This window comes from Lepisosteus platostomus, chromosome 9 (genome assembly GCF_059453375.1).
Source record: "Lepisosteus platostomus isolate fLepPlt1 chromosome 9, fLepPlt1.hap1, whole genome shotgun sequence".
Lineage (NCBI taxonomy): Eukaryota > Metazoa > Chordata > Actinopteri > Semionotiformes > Lepisosteidae > Lepisosteus > Lepisosteus platostomus.
This window is the reverse complement of record NC_142619.1, coordinates 50,675,737-50,696,498: the sequence shown is the minus strand read 5'-3', so window position 1 is coordinate 50,696,498 and position 20,762 is coordinate 50,675,737. Positions and strand designations below refer to the sequence as shown.

The window sequence follows — 20,762 nt, the reverse complement described above, 5'->3', positions numbered from 1 at the left end:
TTCCTAGATCTGTCACACGTGTTGTACATCCTGAAGCACAGAGGTGTCTTCCAGATGGGAGTAGAGTGAATTACTAGTGGAGTAGTCTTCTTTAGAACCCTTGGCTTGTGGAGTGCATTGAGGTGGATCTGATGCACCCTCACTGATTTTAGTACTTACTGTATGTTCACTATTTTCCTTAACCTATTACTATTTGCTTTAGTGATGTTACCAAAGCAACAGATAAAACAGCACATTAAGATACTTTCAATAAAGATCAATAGAAAAATGTTAAAATATGTTCTTTCTACCTTAAAAAAAGCTAAGCTTCCTTTGCTCTAGTCTCCTCTGGATTTTTTTTTCTTTTTTCAGTTTCACAACATTTGTCCCTCCTTAAATTTTTAACTATGACGAGTCTCAAACATTTGCAATCATTGGTAAAATCTACAGGCTCAGTGACTCTTTATCACAGTGGGTTGGAGGGGGATGAGGTTTTTCCTGAAATTAAATTTTCTTTCTACTCCAGAGAAAGTTCATCTCACTAGTCAGTTAAGTCATAGAGAAAGGGCATATTTCTCTATGACTTAACTGACTATTTCCCTACGGGATTAATAAAGTATTATCTATCTATCTACATTCGGAGTTGATATTCTGTGTTTTTTATTAAGCTGACAAGGCTTGTGTCATGAGAAAACTTAATAAGATGTGTGTGTATATATATACAGTATTTGACAGTCTTTAGTGTTCAAAATATCTAATAAAGGGAACAAGATGCAGCCCTGTGGTGAACCAATAGAACTGCAACACACCTCAGATAATTCCCCCACTTCTACCTGTTGTGACCTATTATATTTGTAAAAACAAAATCTAAAATGTGTTTTAATTTGAAATTCTTTGCAAGATTCTGTTCCAATGAGAGAGATTGAATCATGTTAAAAAAGGAAAAACAGGAAAAATAAAATTGTAATAAATAACTTTACTTGGTCTAGACTATTATAAATATCTTTTTTTAATTTGATAACACGTGAAGTATGGTTCTGTTGAGTTGTAAACCGTTTTATTATTTTTAATGTGATTTTGAAAAATAAAGCCTGTTTCTCTTCTTTGCCTTAGGAGAGTATTGAAGATATTTTTTTATATACAGTATGACGTATTTTTATAAGAAGGTGTCTGGCTATTTGTTCACTCTGTTGTAAACTTCAGTTCTATCAGATGGCTGCTGTTACCAAGTCATAAGGTAGCCAGCAGTGGTGTCTTTAGCACTTGGAATTGACACAACAGGATCTTTGGAATATTTACATGCAATTACCACTAAAATCTGTATTCATTGCAGTTTTCTTTTTACACAACTGTAGAATTACACTACCTGTGAAGACTTTAACATTTTGACAGGTGTTTGGATCACTAACCAGAACATCGCTAACAGAGTCAAGACAGCAACACTGCAAGATGTGATATACAGTACTCTCATCTTTGTCTTCCTTTGCTTCCAGGTTCACAGTCAAAGACTGACTTAGACATTCATTTCGGCAGGATGAACTCAAACTCACAGATGTAAGCCCAAAGAAAAATTTCCTAGTGGGATTTGGTATAGGTGATTTATGTCACCTGTACATAGGGAATATTGATTGTAGTATGCACTGTAGTAACTTTTGCAGTTCCTTTGATATTATTGCATCCAAAAAGTAAAAGACAAATTTGAGTCTTTCAGACCTCTAAAGATTATTTTTAAAATTCTAAAATCCTCTTAGAATTTGAATTTGTTCCAGTTTGAGAGACATTCAGATGGTTTGAATGCATTTACTGATTTGTACAGTTTGTTGATACATGTATACATGTTACTTTTTTGGATTTAGTAATATGTAGAAACAATGTTACTTGAGATTAAATCTAACAAGGGATACTTCAGAGACACACCAGGAGATCACTTGGTGCTTCAACTAAGTTCTCCAGATGTTAGGATAATGTGCCTTGTTTCCAGGGACCAGCAGAGGGCAGTAAAGCAGTTGCTATGTTGATGTTCAATGTTAATAATAATAATAATACAGTATATACATTGAGACATTGAGAGGAGATGGTAAATGGGAGCATGTATTCCACAGGAAAGTTAAGGGACACACAGAACTAGTTAAATTAAAGGCCTTCTAAAAAAAGGTTTAGAGTCTAGCTCTGAGAGCTCAGGGAGAGTAACTCTCTAATATCCTTAGAATACAGTTCCAGAGCTTTGGGGTGAACAGGAGAAGGATCTGTGACCCATAGAGTATAGAGGGCTTGGGGGACAGACAGGAGACCAGAATTAGATGGATTGAACTTCGTGTAATGAAGGTTGTTTCGAGGTGTGGAGTAGGACGATAGTAAGAGACTACTGAGGTGCAAAGCCATGCAGAGCCTTATACTGTAGGTTAACCAGAGATTTTTGTAGTCCACACGAAAACCTGACAGGAAGCCTGTCCAGGACTCCACGATAGGAGCAATGTGATCTTTTGCACTATTCCTAGTCAAGCCAAATTCTGGACATACTGTACTGTAGTTTGTTGTCAATGTGGATTTAGATATCCCTATGAATAGTGTTACAGTAGTCAATGTGAGAAAAGACTAAAGTGCTGACCAGCTTTTCAGCAACAGTTATTATTATCATTTAAGAAATGGTTGCATTTCACAACAAATGTACAAACAATGTACAGCAAAAAACTATTGGCAATTAATGTTTCTCAAGACACATGCTGTAAAACATAAAGAATAAAGAATATTTAGAAATAAAATATTATTTTGAGCTCTGCATTTTGAACTTGGAAAAACACAAAAATAAGTTGCATAAGTGACATTCCTTCGTGTGAACTAATTAGCACTTGGTGTTCACAGGTCAGACAAGGAGCAGCAAAGAACTGTGGGACTGGACCAGAGATTCTCTCTGTCATCTGATGATGAACATGACCTGATGCAGGAGCTGCAGAGTTTGTGCTCCAGTAAGTCTGAGCCGGACATAAGCAAGGTAGGCCCTCAATTCATTTCCACAATTGTAGAATCTTATCTCTACTCTCTGCTTTCTGAAACTGCACCTGCAGTTTTACAGTATGTTTTGGTGAGGTTTTTACCTGCTTTCCCTAGCAAATGAAATCACAAGTCCAATCACATGGAAATGTCTTGCAGTTATGAATTTTGTTTCTCCTGACAAAGGTATGTCACATACTGCTGCTTTTATCTTGTTGCTGCACCCGGTTGGCATTAATAGCCCCACTTTTGTAATTACTTTATACAGCCTGTATGGTTGTTTTACAATATTTACTGTACACCGGCCGATATAAGCATCCTTTGCTTGATGTGAGTTTAATGTGTCACATCACGTGATTAGCTCTGCTTAATTAGAAAATCATACCCACTTAATGTCCATTGAATTTCTTTACCCCTCTTTCAGTTGTGAATGCATTTGAATATGTATATTACACGTACACCAACTGTATATATTGTGTTCTCCCTTGATTGAGATTGACTGATCACAAGAAGGTCCGATCCGTAACTTATGGTTTTCAATATAGCAGTGAGATTTAATTATATTTGGCTGAATGGTTGAATACCAACAACTGATTTTTAAAAAAACTAGTACATACTGTACACAAAGGGGAATAATTCTGCATTTCTGACAGAAATGTTCCATTTGTTTTATATTGCTTTGTTACTTCTGTGTTACCTTTGAGTTACCTTTTCCTTTCGAGTGCCAGGATAATATGGAGAATGTTTTATTTTGTAAGAGGGGGGCATTCATGAAACTTGTGACTGTGTTTCAGATTGCTCATTCCAAGGAGGATTTCATTATGTTTTCTGGCTCTTCGAGTGAACAGTCGCCCTTGAAAGCCGATAACGAACAAAGCACTCTGTCACTACCACAGTCGGTCAGTCGGTAAACCAATATTTTTTGGGGGGGTGGAATTGTCTTTATATAATATACTATGTTTCAGTAATGATTTACCAAGTGACAGCCTCAGTGAATAAAATAAGAAAAATATTTTATTTGTGGGGCGAACTTTGTGAAGCATGAAGTCAGGCCTTTTGCAAGTACTGTATGTGTGCAGCAGTATTGTGGGCTCATGGTGGAAAAGAGAATTCTTTTACCATTATCATCGAAGGTATGGTTTCACTTGCATGTTGGAAATGCTTACAGATGGCTGTGGTTGATTTTCTGACAAAAGGTCCATGAAATCCAGATCAAAGGTCCAATTTAAGAATTTTTCTACTGATACGTTGCACCAGAGTGTATACACTGTAGGTGTGTCATAACATGTTGATTAATGGCAAAAAATCCCAATTAAATACATGATTATTCCATATTGTAACACAATAAATTGTGAAAGCCCAAGGGGGTGAATACTTTTGACAGCCACTGTAAGTCAGACACAGGTGTCCTGATACAGTGAAAGATATGATAACATGGAAACGTGTGAAGAAGATGTTGTGCATCCCATCTTCCTTGTAACTGGAGTCCTAATGAGTACTCTTGCCTGTGGTTTCAGGCAGCAGACCTGAGTTGACTCCCAGTGATTGTCCTGCAAAGGTTGGATCTACAGTAGATGGACCTACACCACATTACTGTATTAAAGCCAGGGAGCTTTACTGTGATGGCCAGGTGTCATATGTGTTTCTAAAATTGTCTCAACTTTGACATTTAAACATTTAGGGAACTGGTTCGACAATTTTCATGTCTATGCGAGGATGTCCCGTGATTGCACACTTCACACTTCACCTGTCTGGAGATAAGCCCAATACAGTAAAGAGTCCAACAACAAAATGTCCAACAAAGCTCTTCCTGGTAAACTTTGCATCCAGCATAACAATTTCTCCTTTTGACAGAAATAATGCCACATCTCTCCTTGCAGGTTAGCAGCAGTACCCTAAGCTGCAGCGCACCTGGAACATGCAGCAGTGACAAAAGGAATAATGTACCTGGACAGATGAAAGTCAAGTCCCTTCTCCCCATTCCTATGAGTAAAAACACACAGCGCAGTAATAGCACACTGAAATTGAGCAGCAGCAGTACAAGGCAGGAACCACTGAACAATAACTCACCAGAGGAAATTTGGATTCTGCACAGAGACTTGCATGAAAATAACAAGTAGACTTTCTTAACATTTTTATTGACCGTTTTTAATTTGTCTCCATGTTGTATAGTAGAATTATTACGGCCTTTGTATTTGTACATGTTAAGGTACTTGTTACACTGTATTAACATTGTGTATTGGGGACCATAGTTTATTGTAAAAAAACAGTATTGAATATAAAAAAGTGCTTAACCAGCTTTTGCCTTTCAGGTGAAAAACATTTTGGATCAAAGCGACAGAACTGCAATTTTTGCTATTGAAATATTTTCAGATATAAAGTGTTCTATGTTTAAATAGTTGCAAGATTGTTTTAAATACTGTTATTATTAATCAGGGTTTTACCAAATATGTGTAAATAAGATATTTAGAAACCTATATGGTATAGAGCTTGGTGTCAGTGAAATTATACTTGTACAGTAAAGACAGTATACTTGTACTGTACATATGTTTGTAATATGGAGAATTGGGTTCATCAATTTTCACTTGTTTCAAAGTGAATGGAATGTGGCAATAAGTAACGTAAATTGCAAACACAGGACATTTTCTTTCAACTGTAAGCCATAATAAACATTTTAATTACCCACATCTACCTGACGGATTTCTGGTGGATGCTTTCTGATGTTGCATGAGTTCCCAGTTTCACAGTAAGGTCTTATAGTTTTATTTAGCATGATTATACAGTATATACATATACTGTACATACAGTGTTTTCATTTTCATGTGAATACAACATATTTAATTTAATCCAGATTTCCTCCATAATATATATACTGTACAGTAATCCCTCAGAGCAACTGCTACATGGGTTTTCATTTATAAAACATTAATTGCATATTTGTTTTTTCATTTAATGATCAGATTCTTCTTTTCTAGCATCTCCGCAGATGAGGAATTTACTTGTTGTTTTTTTACATTTTACATTTCAACGTTTTTATTATAAAGGCTGGTGTGTGTGTTAAGTGCATATAGTACAGGATATTACCTAATGTTTATTCATTTGTTAACGGCTATAACAGTGTAACTACTATACTGTAAGTGAGCAGGAGTCTTATTGGTTTCATATTATTAGCATTTCTATTTATTGATTATGCAAAATTATGTTTATGATTAACTAGGAATTTTATTGTTTTCACACTACGATATAATTCTGTGCAGTATTAAGGCGAACATTTTTTTAGTTCTGGAACGAATCAGAGATTCTAAAATGGGAAGTAATGGGAATTTAATTTCCATTATACATTATACATTTTCACCTTAGAGAAAATTAATCCTGTATAAAGAGGGATTACTGTACTTGAAATGTACTATACCAGTTACCAGGAGTTTTAAAAAGTGTTCTGCTTATTGTTACAGTATCTGTACCATTAATTGGTTCTTTTGTTCCAGGCTATGCGTGTCTGCTTTACTGCACAATTAATTCATAAGTAAAATCTGTATTCTTCAGCTCACTGAGGAACCATTCTAGTAGTAATACTTAAGGAAAATGATCAGTTGAATTCATTTTTCAACACTTCTTATAAAATGTTAAAGTTAGGCAGTGGAGTATATTTCCAATATGGCAGTAAATAGCTGTTTAGTCTAATTTCTGTTTGGCTAAAGTATATAATAAAAATATATATAAAATTATAGTTATAAAATTCAAAACAATACATTTGGAAAGTCTTAGAAACTAAAATAAACTTTCTTAAATCACTTTAGAAATAGACAATTGTTTTTCACTTTTATTTTGAAAATAATATGATGACTAAATCATTGTATAAAGTGCATTTCTAAGTAAAATTATAGTATTTGAGGTTAATTAAGAAATTTCAGACATTTTGTTGCTTTCATTACAAAAGGTTCCAATAAAAAGAAGTACATATATGTACTGCAATAAATGTAACAAAAAGAAATGAATGGGAAAAAATGGAACAATGTTCTTTTCCAAACCAGGGATCAGTTCAAAAACGTTTAAAAAAATAGACAAAAAATGCCCTCTTTAAATGCACAGTATCTAGTGCATCAGGATATAAAAAGAAGTCTGTATCTTTGCAGTGAGAAAAGGCTTTTGATCAGTCTGGTGCACTGACGTTGTGAACATTGTCAGTGGCTCTTATGTTACAATCTGGTGTCTTGCACTTCATCTTCTGCTTCCTCCTGTAAGGCTGTGATCTTGGGCTTGGACTTGCGTTTGCTGGAGTTTCTGCGGTGCAATGGGAACAGCTTCATCCGTTCAGCATTGCTTATCGCTTGCTTCAGCTGAGTGGTCTCATTCAGCAGCTTCTGAATGGAATCATACGGCTTCACCGAGCTGCCTTCTATCATCTGACAAACACAAAAAAATGTGACTTTGAGACTGGAGCTTTTTTCTGAGATCTTGCACAGTGGTGTCCTTTCCCGGGTCCATGTGTGCCAGTGTGGCTTCAGGTATTCACTCTAACACTTGCTCTAAATGATCTCAGTCAGGTTATTATTGGCTTAAGTAGAGCGATTTCACAACCTCTGCAAGCACTTCAGGTGCTGGTACCTTTGAAGAGACCTAAAAGTAACCTTCAGACATACTGACTACACAGGACCAGAACTGGACACCCCTGGAAAAATCAGGAAAGCCATGTGGTATGCCCTTATTCCTCTCCAACAATTTTTTTTCCAGTACAACAATGTAGTTAAATGTAGTAGATTAAAACTCTATTGTTTCATATATTCAAAAGAGAATAGATAGGCCAATTTTCTGAACGTTATAATTAATATTAGGATGTTGCCACCAGCTGAAATATTCTCATTCTCCATCATAATAACTAATAAAATGTGATTAAGTTCATTACTTAGTCAAGTGTTCCCCCGATGATTTCTGGCATTCGTTTTTTATTTTTACAAAATGAAGTACCAGCGGCAGCTTTTGACAGTATGAATAGAAAAAATTAAACCAGACGAAAGCTGCACTACATATCACCTCAAATATTTCAGTTACCATTATTAAGATGTATTTTTTTATTTTGGTGTAATACCGGTAAAGGCAAGTAAATGTAAGCTAAACCGTGTCCTGACTGAATTTAAGAGAAGTGTAATAATTCGGTCATAAGAACGCTATCAGCAGGGAAATTGCTGTTACTGGTTTCCATGTCTTCCATGTTTTATTGAAGATACTGCTGTTAGTTAAGACTATCCATGATTTCAGCACTCCATTGCAGAAATAGGCTACAGAGCTAATATTCCAAAACAAGCATCTCGATATGAAAAGAAATGTAACCTTTTCAACAATCTGTCATTTTTTTATACCAGCAGTGTGTCCAGCTTCATCAGAAAATTATTTGTTTTATGTAGTTGCATTAGTGAAAAATATCTCAGGAGAAATACTTTCATTACCACACCCTGCACAAAGTGTGGTTTGATCCCTCTTTGAGTTGGAAAGTCAGGTGTTCAGACATATGCCTTAGCATTCGTATTTTGCCTGTAGATCAGAATCTGATATACTGTATGTGCTTCAGCAAAAGTAAACTCCTGTTTTTTCTTGACTAAAATACCAGTCATCACAGGCCAAGGTTATAGTTGATTTTTTTTAAGTTAGTCTAAGACAAAATTTGCTCTCTTTAGGTTCATAGATTGTGGTGCACATTTAGCAAGAGAAATGGTATCTGTGAGAATCGAAGTTAGGTTTCACTTAAACTCTTTCATAAAATGATCTAGAGTGAGCAATGACTGCAAGGTGTGCAACTTCCTGTGTAAGTAGTCTGACATTTCTAAGACGTTTAGCACTTAGTACTGTTATTTTCTTTCACAGAGTTGCCTCCTGTGATATAAAAGCTATACTATCTTGAAGTAGTGAATTCACAAAATTTCTGAAAAAATTGCACTCACCAGGAACGACTGGCATTCCATGAGGGGTTCTACTCTGTGCTCTGACAGCATGACTGTGCAGTTGGAAAAGGAATGCTTTAATGTCTTCTTCAGAACCTGTAGAGTTCTATTTTGGGAGAAATTAAATAATTATATATGTTTGGCATATCCAAAAGAAAAAAACAGTCTTCCTAAAAGCTATGAAGCTATTATATTCAAAATGAATGATTTTAGAATTAGTTTTTACCTCAATTCTATATATTCTATCTTTATTCTATATATTTTATTAAATTTCTCTTTTTAGTAAAAGTGCAAGCTTTCTGTTGCACTTTCAAAAGTGCAATTACTCGGCTGTGATTTAAAGTCATTACCAAATGTAACTAATACATTTGTCTGCAGCATGGAGGAAAGCATCCTTTAGAAAGTCCATGTTAAATACAGTATGTGGCCTTGACGAGGAGGTGAATGTACAGTATGCAGACGTGTAATCACATTCTCAGTCTGCAATGTGCCATACTCACATGGGGTCCAGGTGTGCGCTGGGTTCATCCAGTAGGAGGATTTTGGCTTTGCTGAGGATTGAGCGCGCTAGGCACATCAGCTGCTTGTATCCATTGCTAAGGACATAGCCTCCATCCACAAGCTGAAAATCCAGTTTATCTGGAAACTGTTCAATGACAGATTTGAGGCCAACCTGAAATAAATCCCCATAATAATCCTTATGAGGTGAATCATCAATATTTCAAAAACAATATTTATCCAGTAATATGTGCCGATTAACCTTCTAAGCATACTCCAAAGCAAATGTCTGCTTTCAACTAATGGACGCATATTTTAAGTACGTCTATCAGACGGAAATACCCTTAAGATTACTGGAAAGATTATGTATATGAAGGCCATAACACCATGGGCTTTAATCTTGATGATGGCTTGAACGATTTTGGCTTGAGGCTTTAGAGGTCTGTTGCTGTGGATCAATGTGTTCATTCTGTGTGAAAGATTGCTTTATAGTACAGTATACTGATTAAAAGTTAATACCTGGAAAGTTCTCACTGCTGTTCTGACAAGTCACTTAAGTATGCATTAGTTCTTTTTTAGTTCTGTTTGAACCCTGTTGTTTTCATTCCTAATACCTTCCAAGACATATCTGACAAAGCAAAAATCTAACCTTTATCAGAAAAAAGGGTTCTGAGAGAAAATATGTAAATAAGTGCAAGGAGTCATTATGTAACATCGCTGTATGTTTGCAATTGGTGAAATCAGTTATTTGACTTCTTATAAACATTTCTTCCTGTTTGTACATTTCAAAGTTGCTTAAGACGTTTCTTTTGGCCAAATGCTTGTAATTGTATTTCTGATCTTTAGTATGTCAGTATCTGCCAATGAACACATGACTGCTGTAGTTTTGAAAAGTGCAACAGTTACTGGCTCATCAGAAGACCATTTCAACGCTAGACAAATGATGAACTATGAGGCAATTTCAATTAGTTTTTGAAAGCCGGCTCTTTGCAGTACAAGACTGATAGTGAAAAAATACATTTCTGGTTATCTAGTGTTTGCTGCAAGAAGTATCATACAGTATCTACATCTTTAACAATATACAGTAGATTGAACTAGGAAATGAGTAGACAGAAGACAGGTTCACAAACCTGGATAAGAAACAATCTGACGATAAATAAGAAGTGTCTCACCTCTTCTGTGACTCTCCAGAGTTCCTCATCACTCCATCGCCCATATGGATCCAGATTCATCCGAAATGTCCCAGATAATATAAAAATTTTCTGGTGGACAGCAGAAAAGAAGAGATTTGTATCTGAACTTTACCCAACAAATTAAATTAACAGAATAAATGTGTTTGTGAGCTTATAAATTAGCTACCAGTAGGTAAATTAGAAAGAAATGTGATTTTTATGTAAAATCGGCACTTTTAAAACAGCATTACTGTTGTTTGATAAACATAATATTTTTTATACTGGTACATCTTGTTGTTATCAAATACAAGAAATAACCCTAAATGTCAAAGGTCCTTAGTTAGAGGTTTGCCTAAGGGACAGCATGTTAGTAAAAGGCATGACAGAAGAAAAAGAAATATAAAATTACAGTACTTCGGCAAATTAATGCAATTTCTGTATTCCGTGTATCCAAATTATTTGTGTACATTTGACATAAGAATATTTAGAACTGCGTATGTACAGTACAGTGTAATTGTGCTTTTGGATGATTTACTTTAGCTGCAGAAATTCTCTAAAATATACACAGTATATAGATAGTGAGTGTAGGTCTTTTGCCTTTTCATAATGTAGTGTCACGGCTACTATTCCTAATCTCCTGATTGCTCTAACCAGCAAGTCCAAAAGGAAAGGAGAGATCTTTCTCTTACTACACCCATCTGTGAAGCACATGGTCATGTGTTGATGTTTTTTATGGTTTTACATGGAAACTAAAAACAAACTTTCATCGTGTTCCTAAGTCTGTTTACAGAAGGTTTTAGGTTTTTCTTGATTCTCTGTTGTTACTTTATACAGCACTTTGATACAATAGATGTACCGCACAAATGGTATAAAGATAATATTACCACAGAAGTTGAATGCATGTTACTGGAATTGAAACAAAATTCTCCAGGGCATAGACTATAATCTGTGCTCATAGAAGAAGCATGGGCTATAAATCTGTAAACAAAAATCTGTTACTCATCTTTAAAAACAGAAATGAGTTGCAATTCCACTCTCAAAATCCTCTTTACACATACCTGTGGGACAACCCCGAATGCTTTTCTCCACCTCTGCAGGGGGACTGTATTCCAGGAGACACCATCGATGGTGATATCACCCTCAGTAGAAGCCAAGCGTAGCAGAGCGGACAGCAATGTGCTCTTTCCTGACCCTGTCCTCCCCAACACCCCAACCTACAAATGAAAGAAAAGCTCGCGGTAACATCACAGAAAAACAATTAGTTCAAATCATAGACGGACAAATCAAGTCCTCAGTATCTCTTTAATTCATCAACATCTTAAGCCCCATGTTAAACCAAGCTTAGCTCAACTGAGTTAAAAATCAGATTAAATCCTTATGACAATACATATCTTGAGATATGCTATGTGTTATTATAAAATAAACAGTTTTTTAAATATCTAGTTATCTTTTGCTGCACATTTTAGGATACATATTTTGTGAGGGAATCACAGTGTTGAGACAAAGATATTTCTCAACAGCAAGAGCAAAATTTTTCTGTTGGTATATGGAGTGTATTAAAGCAACTCAATAAACTGAAGATCAATTGAATTTTCTGTCAATCAATCAGATCAATTGCATCTGTCTTCCCTGGCAATAATAGGTCAGCAGGATGTTCAGGAATGTTCCTGACTAGTAAACCTACAGACACAACCACACACCCTCACTGACACTCTTTAAAATTGTGTTTAAAGTAATGAGGAATAAGTACACTCTGTTGACAAAGAGTAATTGCTGCTGAAATGTTATAGGTAAACCATTTTTTAAATTATTTTCAAGGAAATTCAGAGAAGCACATGTTTCTTAAGCTTCAATGATAAGGCATTGCTTTCTAAGGTTATGAACAGCTCAGCTTTAATTGATTCACAGAAAACTGCCTTTTAAAAAGCAGGTTTCTTCTCACACTAGAACCTATTTGGGTTGGTTCACATCCAGACATTTTAAAAAAACCACACCAAAACCATTTTTTTACCAAGGTCTTTCACTACAAACCAAGAAGGCAGAATTAATAACATAAGAATTCTTTTTTTTGTAGTCCATTTAAAGTATCTTTTAAAACCACAGTAGGTTTTAAACTAGTGTAATGCGGATATTCACAACCACACATCACCCTCACCCTACCATTGTAAAGACAGAGTCTGAGGATGATACAAGACATTTATATATATATGTAAACAGAGTATATGGAAAGGTAAGGCTGATGTTTATGCTTGATGGACATGTTGCTGTAGGGAAAATTAGGAGCTGTGTAGTAGAAAGAAATCCTAGTACTAAAAAAAATGCTGATCAAATTCCTTATCTTGGAGTGTTAAACATTCTAAGATCTGCTATCAAATATTACCGAACCTACAGTATTTTCAAAGGGTGATGTCCCAAGGACTTCTAAGTCCCAAGGATGTGTGCGTGGGTTCACATTTCTGGCATAATTTGGAATCAAGGGACCAGAGTGCAAGAACATTTTGTGAAACACACTCAAGCTCATCTTTTACAGTTATGGTACATAATCTTCTTATTGTACTTTTGCAGTTGTAAGACTATAACTCAAATCATTAGGTTCTAAGAACACAAAGCAAGCGTATAATCCAAGAGAAAAAAAAACAGGATTTCAGTAATTAACTACTGTACTGTAATGGTTTTGACTTCTAATCTTCCTGTTAAATGCAATACTGTATATAATGTGATTTTCTCAGCTTGTGTTCTTTTCTTAAAAACTTATTTTGTATTTTTTCTTAAGAAGTAAAATCCTAACTGATTTATCAAATGTTAAACATAGCTGAGATTTTTCACAAGGGTGGTATTTTCCCTAATCGAGGTAACCAGTACTCACATTTAGCTTGTAAACATCATTAATTCTGATTTATATCTTCCATCTTTGCAAAACAACTCATAGAACCTGTTTGAGAACACTAATGACATATTTGGCAAACTTGGCTAAATTAAATGCATACTGTGATTTGGAGAACAGGAAGAAAGGAAGACACTTTGATCAATAAAGATACCACTGTAGTAATAGATAATTAAATCAGAGTTAATATAGACAGGTAAATGCAATGTGGAAGATCTTGTTAGTGTACTAGAAGAAAGAGTTAGCTTACTGAGTACATACTAAACATAGGTACTGCAAAAAGTCTCAGAAACGTCCTGTTGTATTTAAAACATTTTCAATTTTTTAACTGCAAATAGCATAAAATCAAACATTGCAATACTGCTTTGAGAATATCAGCTACCAGCAGATGACAAACCTGTCTTTGTTCCCGATTTTCTCAATTAATGGTCAGAATGTAAAAAATTATTTCCACATTCCTTTACAGTCCAGGCTTTCTCCACATCTGGACAATCTGGCACTGTATCCCCCACATGCATGTTTTGGCCAGTGTAAATGTTTAAACATTTTTAAAAGTTAAAAGTTAATCTGCTCATTGAGAAAATACATTTCAAAGCAGGTTGGCCCAGTGGCTCAGTGGCTGGTTTTGCTGGCTCGCAGTGATAGGGCCCAGGGTTCAATTGTGGACCTGGGGTGCTATCTGTGTGGAGTTTGTATGTTCTCCCTGTGTTCCCCATGTGTGCTCTAGTGTCCTCCCACAGTCCAAAGACATACTGCTAGGTTAATTGGCTTCTGGGAAACATAGCTGTGGTGTGTCTGTGTGCGTGCGTGCGTGCGTGCGTGCGTGCGTGTTTGTGCCAGTACCCTGCCTTGTACCCGTTGCTTGCCAGGATAGACTCTGGCTCCACTGTGACCCTGAATTGGATAAAGAGGTTAGAAAATGGATGGATGAACATTCCATAGGGATGTGGGAACAGGCAATTAGCAGTGCTGTACAACTGTCATGTTAAAACATTTCACAGTAGGTACAGTATATGCCAGGTGAAAACAAGCTTGATGAGAGTTTATTAGAGACATGCACACCAAAAACTGATGGAGATTTGGGCAAATAGACTGCTTATGTATGTGATTCAGCAAAAGTGTTAGCACCCTCCTGGTGCACCTCCGTTAGCACCATGCGCTGAAACAAAATTGTGCAGTTTGAGTTTTTGTATTTTTTCCTTAGACTAGATCTAAGGGGCCATCCAACAGTCAGCAACTTTTATTTTTTTCTTTATTATATCAGGGAATATCTTTCATTACATCAAATATGTACTACAATAAATCATATATTCAGGCTCAATTCATTCTCTGCCACTGTTATTTTTACATTAGCAAAATTATTTGCACTGGCATATTGTTGATAAGTGGAGGCTTAGGAGCTATGTGCAAACAAGTTGCCAGTACATGACAGTAAATAAAATGAAAACACTTAAATCTTTGATTTTTTTAAGTGACCGGTAAAAAGACAGAACATGCCCTCTTGGGAGGTTATACACAAGCAAGTCAATGTGTATGTGGGCGAGATGACGAGTGTAAGAGCCATTTTGTACAACAGTGCACTCCCTGATTTGATCCTAACCAAAGATATGCTGGCAATTGATGTCAGGCAGATCATTTTGTTGAGTGTTTAGCAGATGGGTCTTAGAAAATTGTTTATCCATAAACAGTCAGTCATGGAAAATACAGAAGACTACATGAAAAAATGAGAGGAGTATTTGATTCTATTTATTAATATTATTTTAATCCGTCATCTTCTAAATGATGACAAGTGAATAGCCAATTTAGATAATAGGCGACTGTTATATTGTAAATTGTTAAAACTGAACGCTAAAATATCTTTGATATATGTTAAGTGATTGCAAGGACTGCTCACTTTTGCACATCTTTGTGACTTTGCTGTACCTGGAACTTTCTGGATGGGTCACCTTTAAAATTAATCTTTAGTCACAAACACTAAGAATGAGATGGCTGATTCATCACAAGGGCTACGTAACTGAGGGCACAAGATACTGTACAGCTGAGTAATTGTCAATGATTCCTTCAGTTCAGTCAGCAGGGCACTGCTTAACTACTGTATATACAATTTGTTTCTAAAACACAATGTGTGTACTGTATATTAAAGGGAATGTGAAAAGGACTGAAGGAAATGGATACATCTGTAAAGGATACTTTAAGAACAGGGTACAAAAGAACTGGAATGAATACAGGTGTCTGTGAAAAATAAATATTCTTGTCAACAGAACTTTGTTACACTATGTTTCAGTTAAAATTAAATTTCTCAATACCAATCATGCATAGCAAATGACCTACTTGTAGAGATCAGTTTCCTGCTGGAAGGTACTGTATGATCCCTGAAATCTTTCTATCTTATTAAAATTAACCAAGAACAAAGTAAGAGACCTACAGTCTCTGACAGGAGCAGGGTATAGCTGGGTATGTTAATGCTCTTCATTCAGAGACTATTTTGAAGAACAAGTCTTATTTATACCCCCCCACCCCCAGCAAGTTAGAAACATTTTTAGCTTTTTTGGCAAGAGTGGTGGAAACAGGAAAACTTTTTAAGAACTGTTTTTTTCCATTTTAAATTAAAATAAAAGGGATGCCTGTGGCATTATCCATTACGTACGTAATTTGCACTTCATAAGCAGAGCGATAGGAAAATGATTTTATAAACCAGGGAAGATTAATGTTCTCAGATATTTAAGTAAATTAAGCAATAATGTGTCTTGGGAGTTTAATTTACAATTGATCCTCTAAAATGGATCTACTTTGCATGACTTTTGCATGATATATCTAGAAGGATCCATTTCTTAAACTTTCTGTTTTGTGCTCAGAATAGTGGTTGGAGGTCAGCTTCAGCTGTCTGAGTCTCGTGTAATCCTGTCATGATTTAAATGCAATCACATTTTTGCTTTTTATTTACATAGAATATCAATCAACACATTACATAAGAACACAAGAATATTAATTAATATTAATAAGAACCAGAGCAAAGCAGGAGTGAATTTTACATCAAAGGTAGCAGCGGAGTGTGAACAAAATATGTGAAATGAAATCAGAATGGAGGAATTTAGGGCACTTTGAAATGGGTCATTTATATTTGATGTAAATTTCACTAAATGCATTTTGCTCTATTTTAAAATTGAAACATTTAGTGACGGAGTGGCCCGTAAATACGATTTTGGATTACTTTAACTTTACATTAAGTAATAAGAGATTATTAAATGTAATATAATTGGGGGTTATATGCTTTATACTGCTAATAAAGCATCCATTATAATTTAATGCTGTAATGAGGTTAGGATTAGGATAAACACTTACAGTAAGTGAATCTACTGTATAGATCCTTTTTTAACTTTATAAAGAACCTCAATTGACAGTAAATTAAATATGTATTGAACACTGAAATATTTGTATATAGTATATAGAAATTGTGATAGTATGATATTTCACATCTTAAGATAAGATTGGGGAAATCATTTTTTCTATAATCAGCCTCTTTGTGAACATGAAGTCCTGTATTTACATTCTTATTTTCCTAGTGAAGTTAAAAATAGATAATCCGTCCTTACCCTTTCGCCTCTGTTAACTGAAAACGAGAGGTTCTGAAGGACAGCTCTCCCTCCTTCAGTGTAGCGGACAGTGAGGTTGCTGACCTTCATGTGACCTCTAGAAGGCCAGTCATCATCGTTCGCATGCACATTCTCAATGACCAGGTCTGCAGCTTTCTTTCCCCTTTTGCTGGATTTGTGTTCCTCAGAAGGCAAGTCGATGAATTTGAATACCCTGTTGACAGAACGCATCTGGAACAGAACACACAGTACTCTGAGGTCAATCCTCATCAACAGCTAAGTAGTTAACCGGTCTGATTGTTTTTTTTTGTAATGGACAGAGGAATGTAGATAAGCAAATGAGTGTCTCTGCATGCAGCGTGTTTCTCATGGTTCTGTTTGTTTTGTTTTAGAAATGATGCTTGGCTGAAAAGCCATTTAATCAGATCACTGCAATTCCAAATGGGGACCTGTGTTTCGCTGTGCTGGATGTGTGTATGTGTGACAGATTTTTCACACATTAAGCTTGTGCATGCTGGGCGAGCACTGTAGGTGCACTGTATAAGAGCAAATTTAAAAAAAAATCTTGGAAAGATTACAAGAACGAAATGTCCACTGCCTTTGATAAGGAACTTAAAAATCACTCAGCCTTAAAATTGTTCTGCTTGAGTTAAAAAATGCACGATTCTCTTTCTAGTGGGTAAAAAATTAATTTAGTTTTTGTAAACTTTATTTCTAGTTACATTAAACATTGACTTCATATTTTTTTTAAATAGCAAGGCTAAGCCAATAGCATATCCTGTGTAGATTTGCAATTATCTATATCAAAATAGGGATTCCACATAACTAAATAATTTGTATTTTTTAATTTGAAGTCTAATACATTTTATTATATCAACATTAGGACTATGGATTACATAAAAAATGACATATCAAAGTACTGCATACACAAGTCACAAATGAGACAACTTTTAGTTTTGTACTCCAATATTTGTTCCATTTATTTCCAATATAATTCAGCTGCTATTCCAAAAAAAAAAAGCATTTAATTAAATGAAATACTTAATTTTCATCTGCACAGTCTATCTCTAGATTTGGTCCTCAAAACTTGCAGTCACCAGTTATAGACTATTGCTGTGCCACAGTTAAGCAACTTTACTGATTTGGAAGTAAGGAGAGAACACTGATGTATTTTCAGGTGAATGCTGAATTAAGAAGCAGCAGTATTTCTGATACTGACTGATTTGAGTCAGAGCACAGAACCAGCAGGGACGTTACAGGGAAGCAAATGATTCAGAGCTCATTGCCTTGTGTTCGAATTCAAAATCACATTTTCAGTTTAATCTGAAGTCTTTGCTTTCTATTGTTTACAGAGACAAACCAAGAAAGCACAGTCACTTTGATAGAAGAATGAGACAATGAACGTCAAAATTCTGAGCCTTTTAATCAGATACCACAAAGCATAATTCCAATGAAAAACTGTTTCCATCATATTGATGAACTAAAACAATGATCATAACTCTGAAGGCAGTTTTGGATACTCATGATGAAATAATGAACATACGATACAATATACAGCCTTTTCTAAATATCAAATATTATAACTTACCAGACTGTCTACAGTTATACTGGTGATTACTGTCCATTGAAATGTGCCCATAAGCAGCATGGCCATTGCAATAATTATTCCAATTTCCCCTGGTTTATCACCTGAATGTGAAAAAGGAGACGCAATGTTTAAACAACAACAATAATAAATAAACATATACTGAAGTAGTAAGCCAGCAGCGGTAACTGACATTATTATAGGACATGGCAAAACAGTATGTTATCAAAATACTGAAGGATCTATTTTTAGAATGCTTTAAAGTTTAAACCAACTGAGACAACAATTATACTATACAGTACATTCAAACTGCCCTCTCTATTCAGACTGACGTTATTTCACCCGTTGTATACACTATCAAGTTTTGAAAAGTGAACAATTAGGCTTTTTGTGAAGAATCCATACAATTTAGTTTTATTTACACATACTGTAGGACTATAAACATCACCCCATGTTAGTTTTTTCAGTATAAGATGTGCCTTACGGTTTGTTGCCACAGCGATGAAGGCAACAGCAGAGAAGAAAAAGACAAAGACCATGTCTATTCGGAAGAGGAACCATCGCAGTGTGGACAGGTAGAGGAACCAGTTGGCAGTGTGCACATTCAGGGCCTTGTGAAAGAGAGCTTCAAAGTAAGACTGGCGTCCAAAAGCCCTTATCGTCCAGAGTCCTTTCAGGGAAATGATGAGATGTGAAAAAATTGGGGTCCGAGCTGAGAGAAACACAAAATACAGTTTTTAACACATGTTCTTTAGGTACATTAACAGGTATTCTGAATCAAATGGAAACTAATGGGCACAGGAAACAAGTGATGTCTTTAGCGGTTTCTGTTGAAAAATAAAATGCTTCCCTAAATGAGTTTAGTATCTGATTTCGATGTAAACCTTGTTATCGGTGCAAACAACTGAGCACAATAAATGGCAAAAGAGCATTATAAACTCTAGTTCTAAGATTAAGTTTACTTTCCAGGCTTGATAAACATACTGTAGATAATGTACCCTATCACTGTGAAACAACTGGAGCTGGAACCAGTATTATATAAAAGGCTGGTCACCATTTAGTCTTATTAACCTTCAAATCGTTTATTTTTGGTTCAAAGTTAAAAATGACAGTGGATAGTCTGTTATTGTTTTCTGCCCAGTTTTGTTATGGTTTGCAATTTAAATGTCAGATCAGGTTTATGGCCATATCATTGCCAGATTCTCATTTAATCTTGTATATGAAATCCACAGATCTGTAAAATGGAAAATCATTCAAAATAATCCCATTTTAAAATTAAAGCTGCCTAAAATTGGAGAGGTCTCGTCATAAAAAGAAGATCATTCTAACCGCAGATTAACAACAAACATAAAAAAGCTGTGAACCTAAATCAATTTAAATTAACAATGCGTAACAAGTACCTGTGTCCTTAAAAGCAATTTTCATGAGGGTTAACAACAAGAAAATGTCTTTATGAACGTCAATTAACATGTTAGGCTTAATAAATTGAACCCACTTGTTTGATGGTCCACCACCTGGCCTTAGGACCCAAAAACAACTATAATAAGAAAAGGACTTATTGATATAGTTTTATTCAGGAAGTGACATCATGAAGGATTAGACTAGCTAAGGTCAAGGAGACCTAGTTTGCAGTCATCCCTCTTAAACTATCGATCAAAAACCTTTAAAGTTTACAAGTGAAAAGGAATGAAAAGTAAATTTGAAAAATGTACTAATCAATGAAAACTAAGCGCATAAACTACTGGCACCCCACCCTTTTACCTTCAGCTTCAAGTTGTTTCAGCTGCTGCCCTGTCCGTAGGAAGTATTTCCTCAGCAAGACAAAAATTAAAATGAGGGGAACAGCAGATATGAAGATGTAGGGCTGGATTATAGAAACCACAAATATGGCTCCCACAACAATCAGCACCAGCTGGAAAGAGGAGGAAGAAAGACATGGGTTCTCAAAAAGACTGAAAAATAGCTTTCTAAAAAAAAAAAGAAGATGCTGCACAACAAGATGAGTGCAGAAATGTCATTGTCATTAAGAATCATAAATGGGCAGCCCTGGACATAGGGCTATTTGAAGGATATTCAATTCTGCCTTTGAATTTACATGCTTTGTTTTCTTGAAAGTCTATT

The 20,762-nt window shown here is 35.5% G+C and overlaps 2 protein-coding genes across 6 annotated transcripts in view; one reads left to right on the top strand and one right to left on the bottom strand.

Annotated features, from left to right (window-relative positions):
* cttnbp2 (cortactin binding protein 2) overlaps positions 1-5,661 on the top strand; it is an 83,136-nt gene extending 77,475 nt beyond the window's left edge. For 2 of the 3 annotated variants that reach the window (XM_088645458.1, XM_088645457.1), the window contains exons 20-23: positions 1,473-1,533; positions 2,842-2,971; positions 3,765-3,869; positions 4,851-5,661. In XM_088645458.1, coding sequence (XP_088501584.1) covers positions 1,473-1,533; positions 2,842-2,971; positions 3,765-3,869; positions 4,851-5,090 — 536 coding nt within the window. In that variant the 3' untranslated portion in view covers positions 5,091-5,661. Of the gene's footprint in view, positions 1-1,472; positions 1,534-2,841; positions 2,972-3,764; positions 3,870-4,850 lie in introns of those variants that run through there. The other variant, XR_015941206.1, reaches the window with a different exon arrangement.
* Positions 5,662-7,150: 1,489 nt separating this feature from the next.
* cftr (CF transmembrane conductance regulator) overlaps positions 7,151-20,762 on the bottom strand; it is a 37,471-nt gene continuing 23,859 nt past the window's right edge. For 2 of the 3 annotated variants that reach the window (XM_088645459.1, XM_088645461.1), the window contains 9 exons: positions 20,403-20,553; positions 19,126-19,353; positions 18,645-18,745; positions 17,057-17,287; positions 11,638-11,793; positions 10,580-10,669; positions 9,410-9,582; positions 8,910-9,015; positions 7,151-7,376 (listed from right to left, as the gene is read on the bottom strand). In XM_088645459.1, coding sequence (XP_088501585.1) covers positions 7,170-7,376; positions 8,910-9,015; positions 9,410-9,582; positions 10,580-10,669; positions 11,638-11,793; positions 17,057-17,287; positions 18,645-18,745; positions 19,126-19,353; positions 20,403-20,553 — 1,443 coding nt within the window. In that variant the 3' untranslated portion in view covers positions 7,151-7,169. The remainder of the gene's footprint in view (positions 7,377-8,909; positions 9,016-9,409; positions 9,583-10,579; positions 10,670-11,637; positions 11,794-17,056; positions 17,288-18,644; positions 18,746-19,125; positions 19,354-20,402; positions 20,554-20,762) is intronic. The other variant, XM_088645460.1, reaches the window with a different exon arrangement.